Raw genomic sequence first — 19,578 nt, 5'->3', positions numbered from 1 at the left:
TCGAAAAAATAAAAGAAAAAAAGTAAAATAAAAGATAATGCAACAAGCATTTCTTGTATCCTCTAAAAATAAAATAAAAGGAAGAAAATAAAGTTATCAAAAAATACAAAGAAAAAATAAAATAAAGGATAATACAATAGTACAATAGTTCGATATTTTAGTGGCCATTTTTCATCGATTTAATCCACATTCTTTATTATAGTCCATATATGATTATATATTTTATCCATGATGATTCTATGATTTTTTTTTTTATATAATGTAAATTTAATGGTTAACATAAGTTTAAACAGGGAAAGAACATCTCAATATTCGTAAATTGATGAAAAAAATGAAATAATAATGTAGTACTCCCATTTCTTATTGGATTATTAAAAAACAACATTCATGATAAATTTTAATAATTTTTTTAGATTTGTTTTAAAGCTTAATCCGACCTATTCGATCGATTTTCGATCCGAATCGCCGATTCACCGATCCAAATCACAAATCCATTTTTTAAATTATTTGGCTTCGCCTCCCATGCAATCACATCTTCGCTTTGAGGGTCGTAATAAACCTACTTAAATCTAGCAATAGTTGGGAAACTGGGGCATCATACCATCAGCGACTGATATCATTGCATAGAATATCCCAAGTAATTTTATATCATTGCCGCTTACCACATCCACAACCACAACTTTTGTATGTTGCTATTCCAATTTCAGTTATAACTTGGGCATTGAAGCTTCAAAGTACAACTTCTCAACTACTCGTTATGCCAAAACATAACGTCAAACCATGTTTCAATTTAAAGTCCCAGCATTTCTCTCTAGGAAAGGCTTGCCTTGAAGAATACTTTTTCTAAATAGGTGACAAGTTCGGCCATAACCATCTCCAATAAGGTGGATATTTCGGCTAAAACCTTATTTGACAACCAATATTCACCTCTACAACTGATTTTCACCTTGGGTACTTCACCACCATTTGGTCATCAATGCTTTCTTCATGATTTTCAACTTTCTAATGTACAAACCACCATCTTGGCTGGGCTCACAAACTTATCCCAACTCACAAGATGATATTTCCTTGTCTCCTCATGTCCTCTTCAGAAAATTAGCCTTATTAAACATGCATAAGACGAACATGCTACGTCACTAATCTAGACAACCTAGTGTCAATAATAGGCATACCTCAATCGATAATTGAAAACTTGCACAGGTGCCCTCCTCTACTACATCATTTAGCATAATGTGATACAAAAGGCCCCTGCTACCATGGCAAAGAAAAATTGGGATAATGTATTCCACTGTCTTAACTTTCTTTCGTAGCTCTAAAAAAACCTTCAGGGCCTCCCATTGACTAAAACTAAAAAATGTCCATCAGAAAAATATCCTTTAATCCCACCCCTCCATGTCAACAACCTGATAATGCATCCGTTGGCCTTTTCAGGATTCGCCAATCTTGAGTGGACAAACCAAGTCCCCTTGGAGTCCCTGATTCTATTTCTCTAAAATATTTTTTAACAATTTCATACAAGCCCAGCACATTTTTGCCAGACAGATACAATGGAAAGGTCGTCCACAAGGACAACCCAGGATTTAAAACACTAAGCCAATGCATTCCACTAATTATATTTTAATCATGCCAATCTTGCTCCAATGCAACGTCACCTTCAAACCGCCACAGAAGCATAGTATATAATATAATGTATCAGTCCAAAACGCCTTTCTTTACAATGAAAACACTTTTGCTCGCCAACCCCCCACCCCCCCAATTCCTGGTTTTCAACCAACTTCAAATCCCATTTGTGCATACAGATTACTCATACAAAATGAATAATAATAAGCAAAAACCTTATTTTCCCAGGGTTTCACTGTTAATTGGAAAATAGGTTGGAATTTTCCATGAGCCAAAGAATAGTGAGAGGCCTCCCAAAACCGCTTTTGCAAAAGGCAGCATCACCAGTGCTGCTTGTGAAAGCCGCCTTTGTTTCGAGAGATGAACGTGTTCTTGGGCTTGGGGATATCGTGAATATCCATGACTTGAATCGTCCGTTGCCTCTTAGCTATCATTTAACAACAAAGATTACAAGCGTTAAGTGAGTTGTTTGATAATAACGAAGGAAATGACATAATATAAAATATTCAAACCTGCCTGATGCACTAAAAGTAAAACAAGGATTTTCTATATTGGCCTTCTCCTCCAACAGACTTACACCAAAAAAAAAAAAAAGAAAGATTTTCTATATTTGTTGAAGCCAACCACTCTAGAAAACCATTTACTAGTGAGCCACCGGTTTTAGCAATTTGTTCTCAATACCAAATATAGCATTCTCTTTTCTGAAATTCCTAACTTTTAAAAAAAATGTTGAAGTCCTACCAACATATTTTGATGTTTTTGCTTATGTTTGAAGAAGTTATTAAAAAATCTCCAATCCAACTCGGAACCCAGTAAGACGGTAAGACATAATGGAACTAGCAGCTAAAAAAGTGACTTGATCCAACATGAGAATCATTCTAGTCAGACTGGATTTATGATGATGGGTTTAGACAATTTTACTTCGGCCGTCTACCTAACACAACCATGCCCGGATACTTTTTACCCGGGTATGGGATGGGATAAGAGAAAGTTTAAGATCATCACCCTTCCTAAATCATTCGAGTCATTCGAGTCAGACTGGCGAAATCAAAATCGGACCGCTACCAAGCCAGGGCCACATTTAGATTATTTTTCTCAACAATTGATTCGAAGTATAAATGGGGTAAATGAAGGGAGGGCGAATCTCAACTAGCAAAAACTCTACTTGAAAGTGTAGGTGGTAGGTAAAAATTACATTTTGCGACTACCTAAAGTTGAACTTTTTATTTCCTTGCTCGTTTTCCTAAAAAGAATGTTCAGGATATTCTAATGTATTACCATATTTTTAAATCTTATATTAAGCCTTAAATATGCATTTATTAGCCGTGAAAACCAATGTAGTACCAAAAGAGTTAAAAATAAAATGCAAAATACAAAAGCCCCCAAAAACATCAAAAATATGTTTAAAGTAAAACTAAATAAAAAAAATCTAAATGAGGTTAAAAAATAGTGAAAAAATCAGTTTTGAAAAATCAATTTGTGACTAAGGGTATTTTAGAAAAAATCTAAAAAAATTAAAAATTAAATTTTCATGTCAAAAACATTTTTCAATCTTTGCTAAAATGATAGAAAACATTAAAATTTACATTATAGATAAATTTTTTATTTTTTAGGAATTTTTTTAAATTTTATTAAGATCCTGAGCTTGACCACCAAAACAGGGATTAACCCGACCAGTCTAGTCGGCGGCCGGTTTTTATGAACATTGGTAGGAATGTTTAATAAGAAACCAGTGCTAGGAAAACAATAAAAATTAAATATCCTAACTATCCAATAATATTACAATAAAAATATTCAATCTACCCTAACAACTGCCTCTTTTATGTAAAACAATAAATACCACCCACTTGCTAGGAAAATGAGGCATTATACCCATGGGAACACGGAGGGGTACCCAAAATGACGCCCAAAAAGCAAGGGGCATAATGGGCATCAACAAAAGATGAACCATTCTCCTATGAATAATGGCGTGCTGTGCACAGAGAGCAATACAAGAAAGGTGCATTAGGAAAAGAGACAAACCATTTTCGGCCTCCTGGTAGTTTTCATGGAGACGCTTTCTAGCCGAGGCAAGCCTTTGGAGATCGATGGCATTTTCTTTTTGTTTCTGAGAAACAAAATAAAAATCATATAAAATTTACTGCAGAAATAACAACAAGTACAAACCAACAAAACAAGTAAAATCAGGATAAAAAAAATGAAAATTGGTGGCCTTTTAATGAATGTTGGTCAAAATTTCAAGCACATGGAAAGGATTCTGCAGTGTAACTCCCAAGAACATTAGGTGAAAGATCAATCAAAATAACATAAATGTTTTCATGAATTTTGACTAAACCCTCAAATTTTCTTTTTGAAAAATTTTTAAGGAATATTATAAATTTGATTATAATATGGACAAACTTCAATAACTCCAAATCCAGATGGATAAAATAGTTGTGCATAAAGATCAGCCTGCCACCAATCCCCACCCAACTCTTATCCAAAGTCTAAAGGAAATTTTAAGGACTGCACATAAAATACAACAGTTATGCACTGTTGATTGGTTTCTTGGCCAGTCTGGTATAGTGTGAACTACGAGCTTGATATAAATCAGTAAAAACTAACGTTTGACGGATTTTGACTAATCCAATCAATTGTTTTTCACCAGTTGGAATGTCTAAACAAAGTTAGACAACTTCTTTGTAATATATCTTATATTTATTAGCTATTATTCCTATGATTTCTTAAGTTTTTAAAAATCCAGTCCAAATAGTTTGTTTGGCTATCAAACAAGTTTTTGGACTGGTTTTGACTAGATCAAAGCCTTGACCGGCTCAGTGGCCAGTTGGATTCTAATGACACTGATGAACAACACAGTCCCAAATACATAGTGAAGATGAACCGTAGTTCTCTCTGAATGTCTATATCTCCGAATTACAATTGATCACCACCAACCATCTTGATAATGGTGGATAAACTACTGGCCATACACATAGCATGTATACTTTCCCTAAATACAAACAAAACAAATTTAAGAGCAAGCTAAATTTGGATTGTCCTTAATGAAATTAAAGTAAAACTTCAGAGACATTTTACACGACTGATCAAAATTCAAAGAAAGAATAAGAAATAACATACCTGAGCTGGAATGGAAATAGGAGCTATTGGGTTAGGCTTAGTCTGAGCTTCTCGTTGTGGAGTAATTCCTTTCCCTTTGGAACCAATTTCGGAGTAGTTGGGACCCATCCCAGAACCACTACCTGCTTGTATATTAACTGATTACTTCGGGATCAAAATCAAGCACCACATTGTGTTTTGGATAGAAACAGTAAAGCACCACATTAGGAGAAAACAAGTCACCGGAAGGCAGGGAAATGATCCAATGAGTCATGATTATTGAAGTTTAGATGAGCTAAGCTCATTAGGACTCATAATTTTTGCTTTCATCTAAGCTCCAATGAAACCAGGAACACTTAATCATTTTCACTAAAGTATGTACTATGATCCATATGACCATCGAAATTCCATGGCCATGAAATGATTGTCTAGCATGTTCCAATCAATGGTGAGGCCGCAGAAAGAAAGAGACCTACCAATTCAGCCATGAAATGCTGTGGAAGGTCCCATTCTCCAGCATCGTGCATCTATTGATTGAACAATGAGATGCTTATCAACACACAATATCTATAGTCATGTGGATCATAGGACGGTGTTTTTCCTAATATTATGGTTGAGATTGAGGTACTCACTGTAACCGTTGGGAGAGTGCTTTGATTCCCTGACCTATGGCCAGATTCAAAAGTCCAAAATGAGTCAACAAATACTTCCATAAAACTATGAAAGCTTCTGAGAAAATCCACCAATTATCACCTGGTTTCCATTCTGGCTGGCTCTGGCCTGATGGTTTTGTTGAGGGGACTCGCCCTCTGCTGCCATTGTAGACAGAGAGTGTAAGCTTTCAAAAATGTGAGAAACATAAAAAAAAGAAGCATCAGTATGGTGCTATAAGGTTTTGCAACTTTTGCTTAAATGTAAGAGAGGTACCAACTATTGCAGCAGCAGCTCCTTCACCCGCTGTGCTCACCCATTCATCCACAAGCTCTTTCCACTTCCTGAAACCCAATTCAGATGAGATGAGTGAAAGAAAGAGAGACCTAATTTCAGTTTCTTTTTTTTTCCTGGAATATTCCAAATCCGCATTACTCTTAACTTATGGGTTGCAGACAGAGACCCAATTTCAGTTTCTTCATCTTCCACTAAATAATTCAATGCATCTTACTCTTAACCTCTAGGTTAGAGAGAGACCAAATTTTAAATTCTCCCTTTTCTTCCTTCGACATTAAGTATAGGAAGTATTCATTTGCAGAGACAGATATTGAGAGAGGGATTCAATTCCATTTCCTTCATTTTTTCTTTCCTTCAAATTTTGGATGGAGAGAAAGACCCAATTTCAATTGGTCAATTCCTTGTTTCTGATTTACCTGATAAGGTGCTTTACGAGTCGTCGAACCTCCGTAGAGGGATGCTTCCGCAGGCCATTGACGTGTCTGCCAATGTCAGTTTCCTGCAAAAACAAAAAAAAAGTATTTCTCAATTCTAATAAATATATAAATAAAAGAGAGCTTACATTCCAGTCATTGTTTGAAAAACTGCCCGATCTAACTGGAAACCACCCAGTTAGATCGGAACCAGCCCTTTACCGGTTTCGGTTTCAGGTGGTTTTGGTGATCGGCCGGTATTTTAAAAATAAAATTTCAAAAAAATATCTATAAAATCCCAAAAATAAGAAATTTGATTTGTAATACATTTTTTAATATTTTTTACATTATGGTAAACATTAAAAATTGTTTTTGTCATTAATACTCAATTTTAAAATCCATATTTTCATTAATTTTTATCTTCATTTAAATGTGTTTTGTTTTAATCATTATTTATATGTTTTTCATATTTTAGTAGATTTGTTTTGCATCTTTTTATTTTTTTCAACAATTTTTTGGCCGCCCGGGACTACAGTTAGAACGGTTGAAGCAGCCAGTTTACCAGTTAGACAAGTTAAATCACTTCTGGCCCCACGTCTGGTTAACCATTCTGGTTAGATTTTACGAACACTGATTCCAGTATAAGAAGAAGGAATTAAACAGTTAGAAAGGCTAAGCGGATTCTGCTTGTTTTTTAATAAAGGAAAGGATTGGTTTGGAGGTACCTTGAGAGCTTTGACGGTTACGTCCATATCTGTCAGGCTTTGCAACAGATCAATGACGGAATCCTCACTCTAAAATCAAGGAATGCAACAAGTTAACAAAAGCAAATCTTCACTCTAAAATCAAGGAATGCAACAAGTCAACAAAAGCAATCACTCTAAAATCAAGGAATGCAACACTCGACAAAAGCAAAAATGTAGAGAGAGAGAGAGGCTGGAAAGAGAGTTCGGGAAAATCAGGAAATGAAGAAAACGACCTCAACATTAACAACCCAAAGCTTTCAAAACTCACCCAAGCTTCTGTGTTTTTTTTTTTTTCTCTATGATGCCCCTAATAAAACCTCTAATTCTGACATTCAAATTCGTCACTTACAGGTCTTTGGTAAGCTTGGGATTAATAAATAAATAAAAGTTTCATCTTATTTCCATGTTAGATCTCTACAACACTCCTATTGTTCATGGCTGAAATTCGAAATACGGCACATAACGTGGGGGGGTAGAATGGTCACGTTTGAAAATACAGGGTAGTTCTCAGTTAAGTTAAATACGTTCATTCCTTTTACCGGTCTTTTGGTCAATAAACCAAAAGATTGGCCCAACTGCAATCACCTTCATACGATTGGTTCGTTTACGGAAAGTTCAAGTGATTATGTTAAAATTGCATATAAATGCGCGCACAAATTCACAATTCTATGTCTCTTCTCCTACTTCCTACCCTCATGAGCTCCTCTTTTCTCATTCTAAATTCGGACAATAGAATAAGAATAATAGAATGCCCTTGTCACCGATAATCCCTCTCTTTCACAAAATGAGTATTTCTCTCTCTAAAAAAATGAGTATTTCTCTCTCTAAATTCAGAAACTGCAGACTGGACTCCTGACTATTAACCTACTATAACATCTACAGAGACCACGTCCCAAATGGTCCCCAACCTAAAAGCTACTATACGTCCCTAACCTAAAAGCTACTATACTCGACTCCTAACCCAAATGGGTAAGTCATTTGCGTTCAAAGTCCTGCAAATTTATCGAATTGAGAGAGAGAAAGCTAACATTCATTCACGAAAGTGTGAGAAAGCTAACATTGATTCAGGAAAAGTTACATCGCAAATATCCCCATTTTAGAGAGAGAAAATAGGGAAACTGCAAGAAATTCGAGAATGATAGAGAAAGCAAATTTTACTATTAAAAAAAAAGAGAGCAAACTTAGGATAGTATGCGGGTGTTACACTGATGTCTTCTCCATGAATAAATGGAAGAACAAAATGAGCAAAATAATCATGAAAGTGGAAAATATCAGGTAAAGTAGGAATATACTCAGGAAAAATGGAATATAATCAGGGGAAAAGGAAAATAATAAAGAAAAATGGAAAATAATCAGGAAAAAATCGATAACCAAAGGGAAAGTTGCAGGTTCTAACCTGATCAGGATCCTCTAGATCCTCCTTAATCGCCAAAAGCTTATCTTGAATCAGTCCGCCATGGCTTCCGTGCTCCTCATCTCTTCTATTACCCTCCTCTTCCCTTTTCATTACAGGTTCTCTGTGCTCCTCTTCTCTTCCATTTTGCTCCTCATCTCTATGGCTATGCACCAGAGACTGTGGAGTAGAAGGAGAAGCCCCTTTGTCATGGCTACTCTCTCTCTCTTCCCTACACTTCTCTTTTGTAGTGCTTAGCCTTGCAAGATCGAGATCACAATTATGGCACCCGACCACGCTGTTACTTGTGTAAAGCTTCTCTGCTATTCCATCTCTTCTTACTTTGAATTCATCTCTGTAATCCATTTGAGCAAGAGAAATGGCAGATTCAATCGCAGTCCACACGTCTAAACCTGAGTTTTTTAGAAGTGATCGAAACTCGTCCAAATCCATGTTCTTCTCACTGTTTTCCGGCAAAAAGTTGCCGGAAAATAGGGATTGAGCTTTCCGGTAAGCTACTCTGGCCAAAATCTAGAACTAAGACGGCTTAACTGAAAATGCGGAAATCAACAGGAGCTTTTCACTGCAAATCATTCACGTATTGAACAGAAGGAGACAAAAAGATGGAATCAAATGGGGATAAAAGGAGGTTAAAGATAGGAGGAGAAGAATTAATCTGATTCCTCTTGATCAGAGCCTGTGAATAGGGAATATCGCCATTATTTCACACGTCAAATTGTGAATCTCTCCGTATTTAGCCCTAAACAGAGATTACAGAGAGAGGGATTCTTCTAATACCTGTGAAATGCAGATAATCTAATAGCGTCAAAAAGCATCAAATTTCATAATATCTGCTAAAAGGGGAAGAATTCATGCGATTCCTTTGTTCCTCTTCTGATCAGAGAGCAAAAAGGAAAATTCCTCACTGTTTTCACCGCCATATCCCAAAATATGCTCTGTGTCGCAGAAAGAAAGGTTACAAGCCCTCAAATTGGGTGAGAAATAGCCCTAAGACAACGGCAATAATGGCGATTTATGCAGAAATGCGAGATAACTGCAACAAATTGCTTTGTTATTCTTGATTAGAGCTTCCTTGAAATGAAAGTTCCTTTTCCTCTAGAAGAAAGAAAGAGAAAGATTAAACTTTCTTCAAGGGAAGAGAGAGAAACATAGAAGACGAAGAACGCTATCCTGGAAAAGCTAAGAAAGTAACTTTACAGCGGCTAGGCCTGAAACCCTAGCTTGAAACCGAGAGATCCTTGTCTAATCGCCATTGACATAAGGAATGAAGCTCAATGAAACTACAGGACCTTTCGAATTCAGCTTAGGTAAAAAGCCTAAGATCCACTTTTTCTAGGGCCAGCAGGCCCAGCTTTTAATGGCGGTCCCTAGCTTACAACCCTTGGGGTTAGGGTTCAGACTTCAGAATGAGAAACATAGGAAACCAGCTGTAGCTCTTGAGAGAGAGAAGGTTGATAGAGATGTGGACGAGTCAGAGAGAGAAAGAGAGAGGTGGGATCAGTTATAGAGAGAGAGGTGGGTTCGGTTTGCTTTTGGCTGACCTATGGTGACTGAATTTTTTTTTTCTTTCTCTTTTATTTCTTGTTCTCTCTCTAAAACACGCAGTCTCTCTCTCTTCACCATGAGACCTCAAGCAGTAGTGCTTTGCGCACAGGAGGATGGATGGATCGAAGAAAAAGGAGTGGAGACAAAAGGTTAGGCAAAGGAAGCGCGGATTTTACATGTCCTGCTCATTGCCAGTAAAAATTAAGATGTTTTATTCGAACCTGGATATCTACTAACTTCACCCAAATCATGGGTGGAAAAACTACTTTTCTTAGGGTGTATTTTGTATTGGGAAAATGGTTTGATTGAGCCTATGGAATAGGATGTCACCGATGGTTTAAAAACCGGATCGGTGACCCGGATCGGGCTTTTCAAAAATCGATCCGGATAGGAGAATCGGCGATCCGGATCGGAATCGGGTGAATTGGTCAGAATAAAGCTTCAAAAAAATCCGAAAAAATTATTAAAATTCATTATAAATATTGGTTTTTAGGAATTCAATAAAAAATGAGGGTACTCCATTAAGAATTTTCATGTTTTTGAATGAATATGCGAATATTGATATGTTCTTTCCCTGCATGAACCGCCATTCAGCATTTAATTTACAGTATTTCGTGCTCATCCCTACACTGTTGCTGTTGGGACTCGATATGTGAATAATATGGCTGGGATAGGGTGGCCTCAGAATCATCATCTCTCTCGTTTTCTCTTTGAATAATATGGATTAAAAAAAAAAAAAAAACAAATTTTCAAAAAAATCTATCATGGATTAAAAAAAAAATCACAAATTTTCAAAAAATTCTATCATGGATTACAAAAAAAAATTCGATCATGGATTAAACAAAAAAAATCACAAATTTTCAAAAAATTCAATCATGGATTACATAAAATTCGATCATGGATTACATAAAATTCGATCATGGATTACATAAAATTCGATCATGGATTACAAAAAAAAACAAACAAAAAAAACAAAAAATTCAATCGTGGATTACAAAAAAAGAAAAAAATAGTTCGATCATGGATTACAAAAAATTCAATCATGGATTACAAAAAACTCTATCATGGGTTACAAAAAAAGCAAAAAACAAAAAATTCAATCATGGATTAAAAAAAACAAACAAACATTTCAATCATGGATTACAAAAAAAAAACAAACATTTCTATCATATATTACAAAACATTCGATCATGGATTACAAAAAATTCTATCATGGGTTACAAAAAAAAAAAAAAAAATCGATCATGGATTACAAGAAAAGAAAACAAACATTTCGATCATGGATTACAAAAAATTCTATTATGGGTTACAAAAAACCAAAAAATTCGATCATGGATTACAAAAAAAATCTATCATGGATTACCAAAAAAAAAAAAAAAAAAAAAAAAAATTCCGTACGGAATCGCCGATTCACTGTTCGGACTCGCCGATTCCGTACAGTGAATCGGCGATTCACTGTACAGAATCGTCCGGTTCTCTCTAGAACCGGACGATTTCCGATTTTTGGGCGATCCGGTTCCTTTTTCACTATTTCCGAGTCGAACCGGGCGAGTCCGGTTCGACTCGGCGTTTTTTAAAACGCTGGATGTCACAATTACATTCTGTCATCCGATGGGTGTGTAATAAAGTTCGGAAAAAAAAAAAAAAATTGAACTTCGAGCTTGTTCAATTAAATAACTGTAGCCACCAAAATCTTTATTTTATAACTCATTGAAAATTGCAAATCATGCATTGAAAAACCTTTACATCCACCTTCTCCACTTATATGTTATGGTTGTAATAAAAAATTAAGATTTTAAGTTCTAAAAATAATTTATATTTTAACAAGTCCATTTTATTTTAAGAATAATTGTTCACATATTCATTTCTTGAGTTTCAAATTTTATTGTCGGTATTTTTTATTTTTTTTAACAATGTTAAAAACTTTTATTAATTGAGAGCTGAAACAGCATCGAATTGCACAGTAGGATTTAAAGTATCAGAAATAAGCATGGCAGGAGAGGAGATGCCAGATTTAGCAAGGCAATTTGCTGCCCATAGAGATTTACGTCGTAGTACTTTTAACGAGGATTTGAAGTAAGGCTTTTATTTTGTTTTCGTAAAGCCTAGGACTTATAGAAACCTCGTATTATTTTGTTTTCGTAAAGCTTAGGACTTATAGAAACCTCATCCATTTGTATAAGGCTGAAGCCCTGACCAATAAAAGTAAGGCACACCTTTAAATAGTATCTAAAGTTGTTGTTTTAGTATAAAAAATTATTGTGATGGCCTGAAAATTTATCTTTATCTCTAATCATTAAATTTAAATATTCAAAAATAGTGTGGATTGAGCCGTTTTATGAACACTTGAAAATCTCAAAAAATTGACGGTCTAGATAATATATTATAAAATGTACTATTTCTAGAACTTGAAGTCTATTTTTTTCTCCTGTCTATATAACTTGGGGTCGAGATGATCGAAATCAGGGTTTTTCAGCATCGAAACAACCTCTTGCAATAATTTTGTGAGGTGCGCCCTAATTTGATTGTTTAGGGCGTCACCTTATTATTATTGGAATACCAAAACTCTGTGGAAATTACTTATACGCCTAAAAATTGGGTAGTCATAATGAAAATCAAGCATTTGGTAAAAGTTGCATGTAGAAGCGAAAATGAAGCGTAAAAGCAAAGTAGCACCTCAAAACCCTTTACGGCAATGTCGGCAATGTAGTTCTTACTCAAAATATAAGAAGAGTTTTTTCGCCCATTGTTATGAGAAACTTAGAAGTTTCTTTTGCCCTTGATTATAAAATATGAAGCTTCAAAAATTATTTGGATCTAATATATCAATAAATGCTTGAAAATAGATAATCAAGATAATAAGTGAAAAAGTAGACATCTGAGCTTGAAATTCATTTTTCATACCCGTAACTATTATTTAGATAAACAAAATTAGGATCTTCTCACCCATGCCGATGGTACATTTCCAAATGGTTTGGGATGCGGCTTTTCTCTTGATCTTAAGGTTTAGGGCATATAGATGAGGAAACATTTATACAAGGTGCTAGCTTTATAGGTCTCAAAAAGCTATGGAAAATGTCGTTCCAATATTGAAAAATCTCGACCTCGTAATATATGAATATGGAAACAAAAAAGATTTCAAGAGTTGAAAAAAGTGTATCTTGTAATTTATTTTTAGGATTGTCCATTTTCAAGATTTTCAAGTGGCTATATATTTGCTCCATTTGCGTCATTTTTTTATATTTCAAATTTATAATTTAAGGTAAAAATAGATTTTCAAGCTATCATAGGGATTTTCGACACTGAGATTACACTTTTCAGCAAAGCTTGGAGGTGCACCTCACTTTGAATGTTTAAGGTTGAAGCTTTATACAATCTGCACCCTATAGATAATTTTTTACTTTTTTCTTAAAGGGAAAAAATTATATAAAGTGTCAACCCTGTACTGTAGAAGTAAGGTGCACCTCAAAAATCCATCCGAAAGTTTGTTCGGATGTTGAAAATCCATCTAATAAATTATCTCAACCTCAATATGTGTGAAGACGAGACAAAAACATGTTTCAACTCTTGAAAATAGTGTCTTGTTATACAATATTTGGACTATCTATTTCAAAATTTCAAGTATTTATAGATCTAATTTTAAATATTTATAGATCTACTCAACCTATAACATTGTCGCAGGTTTAAATTTCATAATTAGAGATGAAATAGATTTTTAGGCCATGGTGAGATTTTCAATGCTGAACTTGCACATTTTATCAAGATTTAAAGATACACCTTGCTGTAATTATATATATATATATATAATTATTTTTTGGGTAGTTTGGCAAGGAACAAATCCCCTAACCTTGATAGTACAGTATAGTGTGACGTCTTGCCACCATGACCACCCATGGTCATGCCATTCCTAAAAGTGTTTAAAATTGATATCTTATAAATGGTGGCCTTTCATATAGGGTGAGATTTGGATAAGTTTGCAATCTTAAATAATCAAATGAAGGGACTTTCAAACTTTGTCATGCAATTTTAGTATCGAAAATATTTAGGAAATTTAGAGAATCTATTTGTAAAATGTTAAACTCCAAAAATAGTTTAAATCAAGCAGAAATATAAGTGCATGAAAATTTTGAAAATGGATTGTTCAGATAATGTATTGCAAGGTGTACCATTTTTTGGATATTTTGGGAAAGATAAAATGAGACTATTTACTTTTGGTACAATGTGGTTACATGAATCTTGACCATTGGATGTGAAATTTGGTGACTGCAATTATTCCATTGACCAAATTCAAACTTCAAAAAAAAATTTATCAAACTTTGTCACACATCCAAGCTATCAAATTTCACATCGGATAGTTGTAAGTAATTGTGACTACTTTATATCACATGTAAATGATCTTATTATATACAATCCCTTAAATTTTCATTTTTTTATTTCCATAATGTTGAGATGATCTATTAGATGGTTTTTAATGTCGAAATAGCCTTTTCAGAAGGGGTTTTAAGGTGGGCATAAATTCTACAATCTAAGGTGTCAATGTTATATCAACTACTTCCCTCCTCAACGTCACTTGTGCTTTTCATGGGAAAAGTAATTATAGGGACATGGGGTTTACTATATCGGTCCAACTTGTTCAGCTGTTCCCAAATTAATTAACAAAATAAAAAATTTACATAAGGTTGGCACATAGAATTAAAGTGTATTTCAAAATCACTTAAAAATGCTATTTTGATATTGGAAACCCATCTAATCTCCATATTGAGATGCATGGATATAGAGAAAAAAAAAAAGATTTCACCTTTTCAACATTGATTCTTAGGCCATATTAAAAATTTCCATAAAGTTTGAAGAAGCGCCATCTTCAAACCTATGCTTTTGATAAAATATAAAAAAAAATAAAAAATAAAAAACTTACGTTAGGTTGAAAGCTTAAACTATTGGAAGGAAAAGACTGGGTGGTCCCGCTACGCCGCTTCTCAGATGCCATATACCCTCTGGCTAATAGGGAAATGCCACTGATAACTTGTGAAATTACATAGTTGGCCTCTAGTGCCGAATGGGGACGGTAACGACTGATTATTAACTTACCGTATTTGCAAAAGTTAAGAAAATAACCTTGAATAACCTTATAATTTCTAGAATGGCCTCAGTAGGAGTTATGGATTTGCTCGAAACTTGAAGGGTGGATTGACCTTTGAAAGCGACCATTCAACGTATAAGACATTGAATGAAGTTGTTGCTTAAGTAGTAGGGGATGCAAAGGCATAACCCCTTTTGTAATTATTGCAAAATTGGATTTCCAGTCAAATATCGTTTTGTTTTAATTTAGTTGTTTAAAAAGCGGATCGGTGTCTAAGATCGGGCACCTCAAAATCTATTTGGATCGGTGAATCGACTATGTGGATAAAAAATTAATTGAATCGGTCGAATTAAGTCTTAAAAAAAATTTCAAAAAATTATTAAAAATTATTATAAATATTATTTTTTAAGAATTCAATAAAAAATGAGTATATTTCATTAAAAATTTTCATTTCTTTACATGAATATGTAAATATTGATATGTTCTTTTCCTGCATGAACTACTATTTACCATTTAATTTACATCACATAAAAGGATGAACATAGAATTATCATAAACTACCCCATGTTGCCATGCAGTATCTTCCACAGATCTTGCCATGGTTCAACTATTTTAATATGTAAAGGGCTAAAAATTAACCTGACAAGTCAACATAAAAAATAATCACCATGTGTAGTGATAATATGTAGGGGTAGTTCATGAAGTTATATTTGTTGTTAATGCAAAACACTTCTATTGACAAAAATATTTTAGTTCCTACTGAAAAAGATAATTTATTTCTGCAACATTATAGATAAAAATAGCATTTATCAGCCACTACATATAGAACAAAAAATTTATATTGATATAGTATCGATAAAAAATATATTTACAATGATATAGTAATTCACAATGCCAGTACATATGGACTTGTCACAAATCTTCATTTCGACAAACATGAATTAGTTCCTACTGAGAAAAAAAAATATTTATGCAACATTATCGATAAAAAAAAATCTGTATAAGTCACACTTAGAATCAAGAAAAAAATTACAATAATATAGTCATCAATAATGCCACTACACGTATATTTGACACAAAAAACATTTACAATGATATAGTCATTCACAATGCCACAAATAAAATTTACAATGATATGGTGGGCACAATCCCAACTCAATTGAAATGATCACAAATAATCGTACATCTCAATTACAAATATGCAAGATAATATAATAAACAATGCAAGCAACAAACATGGCTACAACTCAATTATCAAGAATATATATACAATTTATATATCAACATACATTTTTTACATTAAAAATTTAATACTAAAATTAAAAAATACAAGATAATATAATTATGATACATGCCATGATTTTTTTACAATGACATTCACTTTAATTCCTTATAATAATACAGTTTAATAACATGTATTTTTTGCATTAAACATTTTAAAAATTTAAAATATATTTTAATACAAAATTGCATTAAAAATATAATACAGTTTAACAGCATGTATTTGTTAATGTATTTTTTTGCATTAACAACAAATTAAAAAATACAATTTTGCATTAAAAATATAATGACATGTATTTTTTTGCATAAATAATCTATCAACATGCAATTTTTTGCACTAAAAATTTAACAATAAAAATTAAAAATATTATTTAATTCTTCATGATAATCAAAACCTGGTCACGATTTTCACAATTTTTAGGAAAATCACGATTTTTCAAAAAAATTGATCATGAATTTTTTTTTTTAAAAAAAATGCAGTTCTTCATAGACCCACCTAACATCAGTCATTCCAACTAAAAAATCAGCCTTAAATCGAATAAAGTACATCAAATTGAATACATGTTTTGATAAACAATACTATAAAGAATCAAAGCCTAATAATATTAACACATTATTATCAAAAATTAAATAAAATCGATTGAATTGAGGGGGAAAAAAACAGTTCTTCACAGATATCAGTCATTCTTTCTCAAAATCAAGTTCAAATTGAATAAATCAGATCAAATTGAATACATGTGATGATAAACAACACTATAAGGAATCAAAACTCTATAAACTTAACACATTATTTACAAAATATTGAGTAAAATTGATAGAATGGTGGGGAAAAAAAAAAAAAACCACAGTCTATTTTTTCTTCACAGACTTCAGTCTTTTTTTCTAAAAAATCAAGCTCAAATTGAATAAATAAAATCAAATTGAATACATGTGATGATAAACAACACTAGAATGAATCAAAACTCAATAAATTTAACACATTATTTGCAAAAAAAATGAGTAAATTTGATAGAATGGCATAAAAAAAAAAAAAAAAAACGCAGTTCTATGAACAACACTCTTACAATCAATAACCTTCAGATTTTACAAAAAATGATGCCCGCTTTTGCTTGAAATCAAAGAAAGGGCAGAACCCTAAAACTCACGCTTCATTCTTCACATATCCAAATTTTTGTGATCACAATCGATGATTTTTACTACATTTTATTGACTGAAATGACTGAAAAATTTAAATTAAAGCCTGCAAGATTCGATTATAAAGCTGAAAAAGATGAAAAATGATAATAAAATGACAAAAAACCATGAAAATCGCGAAGAACACTGTGCAGCTCGTGTTCTTGGGCGAGTCACTCTTGAGAACCGGCCCGACTCGGCGATTCACTGTTGGGAATCGCCCGGTTCTCTCTAGACACGGACGATTCCTGGTATTGCAGTGGAACCAGCACGGGTGTGCTGGTTCGACTCGCCGAGTTTTCAAACCCTAGTTTAATTATATTTAAGTTTTGGTGAATTGAAATAAGGGTGTCGTTTGCATAACGTTGCGACCTTAAACAATCCATTTAAAGCGCACTTCTAAATTTTATTATAAATATAATTTTGATATAAAAACTTCCTAGGATGGCTTTAGAATATATTTTCATCGCTAATTATCAAATTTTAACTCTAAAAATAGTCCAAATCAAGTAAATCTATAAGCACATGAAAATCTTGAAAATAGATGGTCCAGATAAAGTGTTGCAAGATACACTATTTTGCGAACTCGAAATCATTTTTTCTCTTCATATTCATATATCTCGATGTCGAGATGATCAATTAGAGGGTTTTCCAACATCCAAATAACCTTTTATGGTGGATTTTCGAGATGCACCTTTAATTCTACATTTTCAGGTTTCAGCCTTATATAAACTTTTTTCTTTAAATAAAAATCCCATTTATTTTTTCCAAGTAGTTCTTTACATTTTATATTTTATTCAACTCTCATTTTTTTAGAGCATGTGCTATATTTTAATTAATTATTTGGTATCCACTATCCAAAATTCTCACTATCATATACTATAAAAATAATAAAATAAAATAACTGAAATTTTAATACAATTTTTATAAGCATTTTTTTAAATTTTTTTTTTCAATTTATTTTTTTTATTTTAATAGGTTGGTGATAGTGAGATATCTGCATATCCCATAATTGAGCTTTACCTGACGCATATAAAGGGACTTGAGTGTAAAACATAAAATAGAAGATATACTTTTTAAAATTTGATAATAAAATGGATTTTTCCTGGATTCCCTTGAGCTTTCATCATTATTTTCATAATTAAAATTAGGATAGAGAAATAAGACAGGGAAAAAACATTATATAAGATGTTAAACTTATACTACGGGAGTAAGGCGCACTTCCAAAACTGATCCAAAAAGGTTTTTATGATGCTAAAAAACCCCCAAATGGAACATCTCAACTTTAACATGTGTGGATATATGAAAAATAAAAATAAGGTTTTTAAGTCACGCAAATAATGCATTATCTAAACTGTCTACTTTAAAAAAAAAATTAAACATTTATAGAACTGCTCCATCTACATTATTTTGGAGATTTAAATTTCATTATTAGAGGCGACAGTAAACTTTAATGCCATTACAAGGATTATTTGGCACCAAGCATGCATCTTTCAGTATAGTTACGATTTATTTGAATAATATAAGGTGTCAACCATATACAAACCTCCATATGGAAAAAGAAGCTCAAATCTATAAATGATTTGTTAAAGAAAAACTTTATATAAGGTTGGTACCTTAAAATGTAGAATTACATATACACCTCTATTGATCATCTCACATCAATTGATCATCTCAATTGATCATCTCAACATCAATTGATCATCTCAATTGATCATCTCAACATCAAAATGTATGTATATGGAAGAAAAAAAAAAAAAAAAAAGAAAAAAAGAAGAAGAAGATTTTGAATCTCATAAATAGTGCATCTTGCAATACATTATCTAGACCATCCATTTTTTAGATTTTTACATGTTTATAGATCTATTTGATTTTAACTATTTTTGAAATTTAAAATTTTATAATTAGAAATGAAAATAGATTTTATGATAATCATAAAAAAAATTCATACCAAAATTAATAAAATTTGGAGGTGCGCCTTAATTAGATAGTTGAAGGTGGCAACCTTATGGAAACCACACCCTTTATTAAAAGGAATAAGAAAGTTAAAAAGGTCTTACATACGCATCACTGCTCGAGCCGTAGTTAGCTTGCGCATGCCATACAGAATCGCCTATGTGGAATTGAGTTCCGAAGGTGTCGTCCAAAAAACTCCAAAATTGCAGAAATTTTTCATTTTATTTTTCTTTTAGCTTAGGGGGTGGTTTTCATGAGGTTGCAACCTTAAACAATCCAACTAAGGCGCACCTTCAAATTTGATTA

At 32.9% G+C, this 19,578-nt stretch overlaps 1 protein-coding gene across 2 annotated transcripts; it reads right to left on the bottom strand.

Annotated features, from left to right (window-relative positions):
- Positions 1 to 1,648: 1,648 nt before the first annotated feature.
- On the bottom strand, positions 1,649 to 9,587 carry LOC18441220 (Transcription elongation factor (TFIIS) family protein). 2 transcript variants are annotated; one of them, XM_011627633.3, is made up of 9 exons: positions 8,220 to 9,587; positions 6,803 to 6,871; positions 6,081 to 6,163; positions 5,644 to 5,711; positions 5,470 to 5,528; positions 5,349 to 5,382; positions 4,738 to 4,859; positions 3,643 to 3,727; positions 1,649 to 2,047 (listed from the first exon to the last, which is right to left on the bottom strand). In XM_011627633.3, exons 1-9 carry the CDS (start codon positions 8,667 to 8,669, stop codon positions 1,941 to 1,943), a joined length of 1,077 nt encoding a protein of 358 aa, XP_011625935.1. In that variant the 5' UTR covers positions 8,670 to 9,587; the 3' UTR covers positions 1,649 to 1,940. The 2 variants fall into 2 exon arrangements, with proteins under 2 accessions (XP_011625935.1, XP_020527370.1); XM_020671711.2 differs by having other exon boundaries at positions 5,470 to 5,525.
- Between the last annotated feature and the right edge of the window lie 9,991 nt (positions 9,588 to 19,578).

The sequence above is a fragment of the Amborella trichopoda genome, chromosome 11 (genome assembly GCF_054954075.1).
Source record: "Amborella trichopoda isolate Santa Cruz 75 chromosome 11, AtrichopodaSantaCruz75HAP2 v2.0, whole genome shotgun sequence".
Taxonomy (NCBI): Eukaryota; Viridiplantae; Streptophyta; class Magnoliopsida; order Amborellales; family Amborellaceae; genus Amborella; species Amborella trichopoda.
Note: the sequence above shows the minus strand (reverse complement) of the source record. Positions and strands in the feature narration are given on the sequence as shown.

Bases quoted from the DNA above. Each gene is read 5' to 3' on its own strand.
- LOC18441220 (XM_011627633.3), bottom strand. From the start codon at position 8,669: ATGGATTTGGACGAGTTTCGATCACTTCTAAAAAACTCAGGTTTAGAC. The intron at 6,164-6,802 runs GTACCTCCAAAC...TTGTTTTTGCAG, and splicing joins TAACCGTCAAAGCTCTCAAG to GAAACTGACATTGGCAGACA. The intron at 5,712-6,080 runs GTAAATCAGAAA...ATTGGGTTTCAG, and splicing joins CTCGTAAAGCACCTTATCAG to GAAGTGGAAAGAGCTTGTGG.